Source organism: Trichechus manatus, unplaced genomic scaffold (genome assembly GCF_000243295.1).
Source record: "Trichechus manatus latirostris isolate Lorelei unplaced genomic scaffold, TriManLat1.0 scaffold00004, whole genome shotgun sequence".
NCBI classification, from domain to species: Eukaryota; Metazoa; Chordata; class Mammalia; order Sirenia; family Trichechidae; genus Trichechus; species Trichechus manatus.
This window is the reverse complement of record NW_004443940.1, coordinates 8,123,409-8,135,056: the sequence shown is the minus strand read 5'-3', so window position 1 is coordinate 8,135,056 and position 11,648 is coordinate 8,123,409. Positions and strand designations below refer to the sequence as shown.

The 11,648-nt window shown below is 44.2% G+C and overlaps 1 protein-coding gene and 1 pseudogene across 1 annotated transcript in view; both read right to left on the bottom strand.

Moving 5' to 3' along the window:
- Window positions 1–903: 903 nt before the first annotated feature.
- Window positions 904–11,648, bottom strand: part of LOC101347630 (retinol dehydrogenase 12) — a 45,276-nt gene continuing 34,531 nt past the window's right edge. The window contains exons 4-6 of the mRNA XM_004369177.1: window positions 2,305–2,493; window positions 1,224–1,330; window positions 904–1,092 (exon numbers count right to left, since the gene is read on the bottom strand). Coding sequence (XP_004369234.1) covers window positions 904–1,092; window positions 1,224–1,330; window positions 2,305–2,493 — 485 coding nt within the window. The remainder of the gene's footprint in view (window positions 1,093–1,223; window positions 1,331–2,304; window positions 2,494–11,648) is intronic.
- LOC111820852 (vesicle transport through interaction with t-SNAREs homolog 1B pseudogene) lies at window positions 4,682–7,147 on the bottom strand (annotated as a pseudogene).

Sequence of the window (11,648 nt, the reverse complement as noted above, 5' to 3'; positions counted from 1 at the left end):
TGGATGCTCTTTATTTCTTTTTCTTGCCTTATTGCTCTAGCTAGAACTTCCAGCACAATGTTAAATAGGAGTGGTGATAAAGGGCATCTTTGTCTCCAACAAGATTTTTTGTGTGTGTGAAATTTGACATAGATTTCTATAGATGAAGAAGCACTGGTGGCACAGTGGTTAAAGCAATTAGCTGCTAAACAAAATGTCGTTGGCTCAAACCCACCAACAGACAGATGTGGAAGTCTGCTTCTGTAAAGCTTTACAGCCTTGGAAACCCTATGGGGCAGTTCTACTCTGCCCTACTGGGTGGCTATGAGTCGGAATTGACTTGATGGCAATGGGTTTGGTTTTTGTTCATCTATATAAAAAACCCACTGCAGTAGAGTTGATTCTTACTTACAGTGACCCTATAGGACAGAGTTAGAATAACAATCTGCAGGCTCAGTTACAGTACCAGCTGGGAGACAATACCGTGCGAAGCTGGGATGCTATCCCACAGGATGTGGTATATACCTTAAACCAGAGGACACTATATGGTGCTGTCTCTCCCACAGTCAAGAAGCACAAGTCTGGGAACCAAGAGGAAGTTGGAAGTTTGCCCTTTTACCTGTACCCTTAATACTCACTGGAAGGAGTTTTACTCCCCATCATCACAGCCTGGGACTTGGTACCATCTGGAGACCCTAGTGCCCAAGGGACAAATGCTTCTGTTGGAGAACTGGCAGTAAAGTGGAAGCTGTAACTGTCCCCTGGCTACTCTGGGCTCTCATGCCACTAAGCCAACAGGCGAAGAAAGTGATCACTGTACTCAACAAGGTGATTGATACTTGGAGCTGGCAAACAAAAGACATAATCAGAATAAGGGTTAGGAGCCGGGGGAGGGTGGCTAGTTAGGATGGGGTTCACAGAGGCTCAGTCCATTTTGTCCAGGTTTGTTAGTCGAACTGTGGCATTCCAGACACTTTGAGCAACATGAGGATCTCGAGCGGGTTTAGCGGGAAGAGTTATCACACAGGAATTGCTAAAATATTTTCCAGAAATGCCATCTAGCTCCTCTGCCAAGCCCAGATAGAGGACTGGGATTGCACCATGCTTGGGATCCTGTGGAGACAAGGAATGGAAGAAGACAAAAAGGTGTCACCTCAGTCAGGCTTTAGTCTGCTGGGGAACACACTGAGAAGTGGACACCTGCCCCACCCTCTTCAGGTCAAGCTGGCGCCTGCCCCACTCACCTTGGTGAGGAAGCTGATGAGCCAGAAGAGGAAGCGGTATATCCAAGAGAAATGTCTCATGATGTTCGTGTACACAATACCTGGCTCCACAGAATTCACAGTCACACCTGAGAGGGTGGGACACAAGCGTAATGTAAAGCGAGAGGAGAACGTGGGAAAGAAGGGTCAAGTATGGTTATACTGTGTCCAATGAAGAAACGGTACTACAAGGACTGTTGGGTAGTGGTGACCAAAGACTTTGGGTGGTCTGATGGAGCAGGAGAAAGGTGGGGTGCAGAACGCAAATTCTAGTAAGAAGACCAGACTTAACGGTCTGACTGAGACTGGAGGAACCCTGGAAAGCATGGCCCCTGGATTCTCTATCAGCCCAGAACTAAAACAATTTCTAAGGCCAACTCTTCAGACAGGGATTGTACTGGACTGTGGGATATAAAGTGATACTTGTGAGGAGTGTGCCTCTTAGCTCAAGTAGATACAAGAGACTAAACGGGCAGCTTCTATCCAGAGGTGAGATGGGAAGGCAGAGAGGGTTAGGAGCTGGTTGAATGGACATGGGAAATCAGGTGGAAAGGAGGAGTGTGCTGTCACAGTATGGGGAGAGCAATTAGAGTCACATAACAATGTATGTATAAATTTTTGTATGGGAGACTAACTAAATGAAATGTAAACTTCATTTAAACTACGACAATAAACAAATAGAATAAACAAAAATAAAAGACTCACAAAGACTTTGGGGTGGTACCAGTGCTCCATAACTTACACCAATGGTGGTATCCAAGCCAGTCAAAAGGGATAGGTATTTTAAAGTGTTGGATGAACTTTAGGAGGAATATGATGGATGGTGCTGGTATTAGGAGATACTGGGAGGAGAAGGCTGTTGTGGGTAAGGGGGAATTGAAAAGGCTTAGAGGAAATGTAAAGACAGGGTTGAGATGCACAGATGATAAAAGGAGGGAATTAACAGCTGTTTGGGAGTATTTTATGGCCAGGACATGTTGGGAGGAGATGTGACAGACTGGGAGATAGAGCCGAGAATGAAGGGAACTGTAGTAGAGGAGTACAGTGTGTCAGAGGCTGTTACCTGTCCCTTGAAGTCTCCGAGCAAGCTCCACAGTGAATGAGGTCAACAGCAGTTTGCTGCAGTCATAGTTCTGGTTGAAGTTCAAAGGGCCACCAGCACCTGTCAGGTGCTCCTCATCAATGTACCCATGTGCTTGCCGAAAGGAAGACACATTCACTACTCGGGCTGACCCTGCCCTCTGTAGGGCCCCTAGGTGGAGAGAGGACCAAAAGGAAAAACAACCCAAACTGGTTGCTATAGAGTCCATTCTGACTCATGGCAACCCCATGTGTTGCAGAGTAGAGCTGTGCTCCATAGGGTTTTAATGGCTGTGATCTTTCAGAAGCATATCTTCAGACCTTTCTTCCAAGGTGCTTCTGGGTAGCCGAGTTAGTAGCTGGGCACAAAATCATTTGTGCCACCCAGGGATTCCAGAGAGAGGACTACACGCCTTCAATCCAAGTCCTGGTGTAAATTCTTATGCCCATTCCACATCCCACTTCTCCAGGAGACTCCAGAAAAGCAGTGGGCCCCCACCCAGGCTAGGCACTGGAGAGCTTAATGTTAACTGAGACTTCACTTTTGTTAGATGCGTTCCTAATGCTCTTCCTCCCTTTTTATTTTAGTGTTTGGCATTTTGCCTTGCTCTTTTTCACTTGCCAACGGGAATTAATTTAATTGATCTTATATGCTCTACCTCATGATGGCTTCAGAGGAGGGAGGAGTGGCCAGAAACACTATGAAAGCTGTCTTCCACATATTCATACACTCATTCATTCATTTATTCATTCCACAAACATTCATCGGGCACTTGGAATATGACAGACACCAAGCTAGGTTCTAAGGACAAAGGCGTGCTATGTTTGAGGGAATAGAAATGTACATGCAGAGATAGTTCGGGAAGTGTTTCTTCTTTTTTTAAAAAAAAGAAAACTAAAAAGGACCACCACTGGAAAAGTAGTGACGAGCTGAATAATAATAATAATAATAAACTACCTTCCAAAGTAACAAAGACAAGATTATACTCAACAGAATAAGTTAAATCTTTAAACATAAAATGAGTAGATAACTATACCAAAAAAAAGTTTAGATTCTATAAAGTATAAAAATAGTTGGTCACATATATTATCCTTAAAATGCTAAAACCATTTTGAGCCCTGCATTTAAATTAAGAATCACCAATTAAAAACTCAGCAGGTGGTATTTAGCCAAAATTTGCTGGAGAATTATTTATTCCTTTTTTTTTTTTTTTTTTTAGTGCAACAATATATTTATTGTGAGTAGATAAGATTCAGCTGGAACATAAGAGGAGCTAATATCAAAGCACAACTCAGGGTTTCAGGGTCAGTCTTTTACAGAAACAGAGTCACCAAAGACACACCATACACCCTAAAACACATCCTGTAGTCAGACGTTGGAGTTCCTGTTTCTGGTTGCACATAGATAATTTTCTGAAAGAACCCAATGCTTAAGGCAAAATGCTTTCTGTTAAGCTGCTTACTATGCTATTGTTTGACTAGAAGGTGACTCCAGGAAAACAGTTCCTTAAAGGCTGAAGGCTCAAAAGGTAATCTAAGGGCAAATAGCCTGGGTGGGTCACCTCAATTCCATGAACCCAGAAACCTGGATTCCAGGGGGAATCAAAATGGTTTTATCAGCATCAGTATGAACCCCATTCCCACCTGGAAGTGGATTCAGACTTCACCTCCTCACTGCTCCATTCCTCATCACCAGCTTCCTCTCTCTGACCTTAATCACCCAGAGTTAGGTCAGACTTCATCCCCAGCTACCCTGAGCCAGGTCAAAATATCCCTGGTCACCCAAGGCCAGGTCTTTGGGTACTAGCCATAGGCTCAGGAAGCTGCACAACTTCCTGTATTTGAGACCAGTTGGATCCCCTCCCCTGAGCCCCCTGGGGCTAGCGCACAAGCTAGAAGGATTCTATCCTTCATCACCTGCCTGTGCAGCCTTTCTCTGTATTTGCCACCCTGAGGTAAGTCAGTGTCTCATTGCCCCTTGTGGGTTCGTTAGTTCTCTAAGAACAGCTCACAATACTCATGGAGACCATCACCTATACTTACCCATTTATTATATCCAGAAAAGATACAAGCAGAGAGACCATCAGGCAAGGCCTGGAGAGTTCCCAGCATGAGACTGCTACTGTCCCCAGGGATGTGCCACACTCTCCCGTGGATGGATGTTCTTGTTAATTCAGGAAGCCCCAAAAGAAGCTCCAAGGTCCAGGGTCCCTTATAATAGTCATTGGGGCCTTAATGCATATGCATTAATCAATGAATATGTATGACTGACTGCATCATGCCCCCCTCCCTTCCTGAGTTTTGTTGGTGGGTGGGGCCTGTATAATCCATACTCATTTGCATGTTTAAGTGTTGCCTGGCTATTTTAGAAAAACAAAGACACCTTGATTGCTGGCAAATTCCAAAGGTTATTTTCCTGAAACCTGAGACAAAGGCCAAACCCAGTTTTTTGTCCCACACATTCTGCTTATCTTCTCATTGTCAGTTTTACATTATCATCCACAATCCCCTTCTTCTTCCCTCTTATTCCTTGTATCTGTTGACCACAAGGCTTGTTCATTTCACCTCCTAAAAGACTATAATCCTTCCCCATAGTGGTACTTCTCTAGCTCTGGCCCTCTTCTCACACCTGAAGGAGCCCTGGTGGTGAAACCAGACCAATGGGTCCGTGCCCAGTGTGCAAGAAGCCAATCTCTCAGACACTGGTTTTGAGAGGAAGAGTTTATTTCACAGGCTAGCAAGTGGGAAATCAGAGGTTTCGACCTCAGATTGAGTCCTTGATTTCAGCGAGCAATCACATTTTATACTTATACATATTCATATAGGGTGGAGGAAGGCGGTGGGCAGGATCAGAAAGTTTTAACTATTCAGTTTCTATTGATTATTTATTATGAGGCGGGGCTAAGACTTGGTCCCGAAGTGGCCATGGACTTTTTAAATGGGCTTGGCTACTGCTGATGATGTGTATCCGGTGATTTTAGTTCCCTGACATGAGTCTTTTTGTTCCTTGACATGAGTTCTCTTGTGTTATTGAGCATGTGTGGCGGCCCGGGGTTGTATGTTGGTCATCTTTGTCTACTCTGTGCATGTCTGACCATTCTGAGCTGGTTAGATGTGGGCCCGTCCGGGGTTCTCCAGAGGGTCTTGGCTTCTTCTCCCTGTCCAGGTGGGACCCTCACTGAAGGTAGCAGCTAGGGAATTTTCTGAGTCTTTTTCATACTTCGTTCTTTCAGGGTTGCTGTCAGCACTGGATCTTGTTGAAGTCAATCTTCAGTTGGCCACTTCAGAGGAAGACGTGAAGGCTGGCTGGGCTGGCAGTGGATGTGATTGCTTCAAGTTTTGGTCAGACAAGGGAAGGAGAGCACATTGTCTATGACCAACTTCCTACTCCCAGTTCACCAGATGAATCAGAAGGCAAAGAATGTGTGAGAATTTAGAAAATACTGCGCGCTGAAGTGTTTCACAATGGGCATCCCACAGGCATTTGAGGGGACAGATACTAAATGGTTGGCCAGGTCAATATTGCCTTAATGAGAACATTTGCACACTCTCATAATTGTAAAGTTTCTCCTCTCCATCTTAGTGACCAATAATATGACTGTAAATGTATATGCTTTTTGCAGTTGACAGGATGTTGATACATTGGAGTGCTATGTAAACTTAAGGAAGTCATAACATTTAGCACCTTGGTATATCATTCTGGTCTTGTTGATATTCCTTCACATTTAAGTGGTTTTCTGTCTTCCCTCCCTCCTCCCACAGTTTGGCTGTAGAGTGCATCCTTGAAAGGTTAGCCCACAGCAGCAACTCGTTTATTCCATGCCCCTAATATCATTCATTCACAGGGTCAAAGTTCTGGTCCACAAATCCTTCTCTGTAAGGAAGTTCAATTGCCAGCGAAAGAATTTGTAATAAACCATGCCTCCCAGGATGGCGAGCTCCAGTAAGATGACGATGGAAAGCAGCAGCTTATTGGTCATCACCTTTCTGGACACTGACCGGAGAATCTTTCGACTTTTGCTCAAGTTTTCACTTGCTTACCAGTCTACTCTGGGTACCTGCCAACTGGTCTCGTTGCTCCCCCACCTCCGCTATGATTTCTGAGCCAATCTGGTCAGTCTCTGTGGTAATCCGATGAGAACGCTCAATACTCTGGCTGGCCTGGTTCAGGCTGTCAGTGCCTTGCAGAAGCAATGCCCTTTGAGACTGCAGCCGATTCATATGTTCATTCCCCACAGCATATGTGCTGTATTTCGTTCTCCTCGGCTCCCAGGTGTGGCTGTCAAAGGTGTGCTTCTCACCTCCCGGTGTAATTTGGCAAGGTCCTTCCGGTAGGTTAGAAGTTTGGACATCATGGGGTTACGAAAAGATAGGGGTGCATTACGTAGTTCCTCTTCCATCTCTGCCAGCATTTCATTTGCTTCCTGTTGCTTTTCATCAAAATCGCTGATCAACTTCTTCTCTTCGGTCCCCGCCGTCCCCAGCAGCCACTCGGGCGTCCCTCGTAGGTACTCCGGGAGGCCGCGGAAGATCTCGTGCAGCTTCTCGAAATGCTCTGAGGAGGCGGCGGCGGAGGTGGCCATGGTGCAGGCCGCGCTTGAGCAGCAGTCGCCGAGATTCGGGTGCAGGGCCCGCTCCTATCCCGGCGGTCAGCCACCTAGCCTCGCAGCCATCACGACGACCGCCGCCACCGCTGCCCCAGACTAGGCGCTTCCGGGACCTGGGCGGGGTCCTCCCGAGCCGGAACGCCCACTCCCTCTTTCCCATCGTCCTGGGAGCGCCAGACGTGAAAACCTGACGGAAAATCCCGCGAGCCGCACAGCTCAGACGGGTGCTGGAGGAGCAGTGCTGCACTGAGGCGAACCTCAGTCCCAAAGTCCCGGAAATACCCGGTCCAGGGTTGGGGGAGCGTCACAGTGGAAGGCCCCGAGGAAAGCCGCGGGACGGGCAGCACGGCCACCTGCCTCCCGGGCCCCGCCAGCCGGCAAGGGGCGGGGCCGGAATTTTTTCTTAAAGAAGACAGAGTGGCCCCCAAACTTGCTAGAGGCAGTGGCAGAAAGCCCAAAGGACAGCCTAGTTGGAGGGAATGGCCTTCACAGAGTGACATAAACGCTGGAAGAGAGATGTGTGCAAGGGACTAATGGGAACCCGGTGAATGTGGGTGGGGTGGGGGCAGGGAGGATCCATGGGAGAGGTATTATTTGTGTTGAGTCTTGGCAGATGAACTAAAGTCAGCCAGGCTAAGAAGTGGGAAAGGATATTCCAGTCAGAGGGAACGACATGTGCAAAAGCACAGTCACAGGAAAAAAACAGTATGGCCCAAGAACTACAGATAGTCTGGCTGGGAAGAGCAAAAGGTGAGGCTGTAACTGCAGGGGACCTTGTAAGAACTGCCATATAGAGAGAAGGAGCTGAAGTTTATCATGTAAAGGACAAGGTACTTTTAAAGGGTTTTAAGCAAGAGAGTATGTGTTGAAAGGTGATTTCTGAAAGTGGCAGTGGGGAGAATAGAGAAGGGGAGACAGTAGAGAAGATGGGTCAAGAAACTTTTTAATATTTTATTGTGGTGAAAATATACATAATAAAACAATTTCTACAGGTACAATTCAGTAACATTGATTATATTCCTTATCTTGTGCAACTATTCTCCATATCATTTTCTAAGTCATTCCACCACCATTAACATCACCTCAATACCCTCTAAGAAAAACTCCCCCTTACCTGCTCCCTCTCACCCTGGTAACCACTAATAATCTTTGGTTTCTATATACTTCCTTATTTCATATAAGTGAGATCATACAGTATTTGTCCTTTTGCGAGTGACTTATTTTGCTCAGCATAACATTTTTAAGGTTCATCCATGTAGTGGCAGGCATCAGGACTTCATTTCTCTTTATGGCTGAGTAATTTTCCATTGTGTGTATATACCACAGTTTATCCATTTATCTGTTAATGGACATTTCAGTTATTTCCACATTTTGGCTATTGTGAAAAGTACTGCAATGAACATCGGTGTACAGATTTTCTGTTTGCGTTCCTGCCTTCACTTCTTCTGGGTATACACCTAGGATTAGGATGGCTGGGTCATATGGTAGTTCTACGTTCAGCTTTTTGGGGAACTGCCAAACTGTTTTGCACAGTGGCTGTACCATTTTGCATTCCCACCAGCAACGGATGAGGTTTCCAGTTTCTCCACCACCTTGCCAACACCTGTTGTTTTCCTTTTATCATTGCCATCCTAACAGGAGTGAGCTGGTGTCATGGATTGAATTGTGTCCCCCAAAAATACCTGTCAACTTGGCTGGGTCATGATTCCGAGTATTGTATGATTGTGTAATCTGATGTGATTTCCTTATGTGTTGTAAACTCTATCACTATGATGAGGTTATATATGATCTCCTTATGTGTTGTAAATTCTATCACTGTGATGAGGTTATACTGTTGAGGTTTACAAGATTGGAGAGTGTCTTAGTCCAATCTCTTTTGAGATAAAAAAGAGAGAAGTGAGCAGAGACACATGGGAACCTCATACCACCAAGAAGGCAGTGTTGGGAGCAGAGCGTGTCCTTTGGACCTGAGGTTCCTGCGCTGAGAAGCTCCTAGTTCGGGGGAAGACTGATGATGATGATGAGGACCTTCCTCCAGAGCCGACAGAGAGAGAAAGCCTTCCCCTGGAGCTGACGCCCTAAATTTGGACTTCTAGCTTACTAGACTGTGAGAGAATAAATTTCTCTTTGTGAAAGCCATCCACTTGTGCTAATTCTGTTAGAGCAGCACTGGATGACTAAGACAGGCGGTATCTCTTTGTAGTTTTGATTTGCATCTCCCTAATGGCTGATGGTGCAATGGTTAAGAACTCGGCTGCTAACTGAAAGGTCGGCAGTTGGAATCCATTAGCTGCTCCTTGGAAACTCTATGGAGCGGTTCTCTATCCTATAGGGTTGTTATGAGTCGGAATCAACTTGATGGCAAAAGGTTTGGTTTTTGGTTTTTTGGTAAAGGCCAATGACAAGGAGCCCTCGTGGCATAGTGGTTAAGTGCTTAGCTGCTAACTGAAAGGTCAGTGGTTAGAATCCACCCACTGCTCTGTGGGATAAAGATGTGGCACTCTGCTTCTGTAAAGATTACAGCCTTGGAAACCCTGTGGGGCAGTTCTACATTGTTCTATAGGGTCACTGTGAGTCAGAATCAACTTGATGGCAATGGTTTAATGGCTAATGAGTGCTAATAAGCACTTGGCTGCTAACCAAAACCTATCAGTGGCTCCTTGGGAGAAAAGACCTGGTGATCTGTCCGCTCCCATAAAGATTCAAAACCCAAAACCAAACTCACGTCATGAATTAATTCCGACTCATAATGACCCTATAGGACAGAGTAGAACTGCCCCACAGCGTTTCTAAGGCTGTAAATCTCTATGGAAGTAGACCACCACGTCTTTCTCCCATGGAGCAGCTGGACAGTTGGAATCGCCGACTTTTGGGTTCGAACTGCCAACCTTTTGGTTAGCAGCCCAGAGGGCACCACCAGGGCTCCCATAAAGATTACAGCCTAGGAAACCCTATGGGACAGTTCTACTCTGTCATAAAGAGTCGCTATGAGTCAGAATTGACTCAACGGCACACAACAACGATGGCTAATGATGCTGAGCATCTTTTCATGTACTTGTTGGCTGTTTGAATATACTCTTTGGTGAAATGTCTGTTCAACTCCTCTGCCCCTTATTTGATTGGGTTATCTTTTCATTGTTAAGTTTTAGAACTTTTATATACATATTGCAAATTTGTATATCCTTGTCAGATATATGGTTCCCGGAAATTGTCTCCCCATCTGCAGTTGTCTCTTTACTTTTTTGATAAAGTCCTTTGATAAACAAAGGTATTTAATTTTTATGAAGTCCCGTTTATCTATTTTGTCTTCTGTTGTTCATGCTTTTATTGTCATAGCTGATAGTCCATCGCTAAAAAGGTCCCGCAGCCTCGCCCCTACATATTCTTCTAGGAATATTATGGTTTTAGTTTTCATATTTAGGCCCTTGATCCATTTTGAATTGCTTTTTGTGTATGGGGTAAGGCATGGATCCTGTTTCATTTTCTGCATGTGAAAATCCAATTTTCCCAGCATCGTTTATTGAAGAGACTCTTCCTCCCCAACTGAATAGACTGAGCTACCTTGTTGAAATTAGTTGACCATAGATGTGTGGATTTATTTCTGGACGCTCAATTCTATTCCACTGGTATCTGTTATTATACCAACACCAAACTGTTTTAATTACTATGGCTTTATAGTATGTTTTGAAATCAGGATGTGTAAGTCCTCATGCTTTATTCTTATTCAAGATTGCTTTAGCTATTTGGGGTCCCTTGTCCTTCCATATAAATTTGAGGATTGGTTTTTCTATTTCTGTAAAGAAGGCTGTTGGAATTTTGATGAGGATTGCATTAAATGTATAGATTGCTTTGGGTAATATGTACATCTTAACTATATTAAGCCTTCCAATCCATGAAGGTTAAATGTTCTATTTATTTACATCTTCTTTTATTTCTTTTAGTAATATTTTATAGTTTTCCTTGTACAAGTCTTTCACTTTCCTGGTTAAGTTTATTCCTAAGTACTTTATTTCTTTTAGATGCTATTTTAAATGGTAATGTTTCCTTAATTTCCTTTTCTGCTTGCTTACTGGTGATGTATAGAAACCCAACTGATTTCTGTGTGTTGACCTTGTACCCTGCCAACTTGCTAAGTTCATTTATTAGTGCCAAGAGCTTTCTTGTGGACTCTTGGGATTTTCTACATGTAAGATCTTTTCATCTTCAAAATGGGATAGTTTTACTTCCTCCTTCCCAATTTGGATACCTTTTTTTCTTTCCCCAGCCTAATTGCTCTGGCTAGGACTTCCAGAATGATGTTGAAAGCAGTGGTGAGAGTGGACATCCCTGTCTTGTTCCTGATCTTAATGAGAAAGCTCTCAGTCTTTCTCCCTTGAGTATGATGTTAGCTGTGAGTTATTTATAAATGCCCTTTGTTATATTGAGGAATTTCCCTTCTATTCCTATCTTGTTGAGTGTTTTATCATGAAAGGGTGTTGAATTTTGTCAAATGACTTTTCTGCATCTATTGAGATGATTATGTGGTTCTTTTCCTTTGTTCTGTTAATGTGGTGTATTTACATCAATTGATTTTCTAATGTTGAACCATCCTTGCATTCCTGGGATAAATCCCACTTGATCATGATGCATACTGTTTTTATTATGTTTTCGGATTTACTTTGCTAATATTTTGTTGAGTATTCTTGCATCCATAAACATTAGGGATATTGGTCTGTAGTTT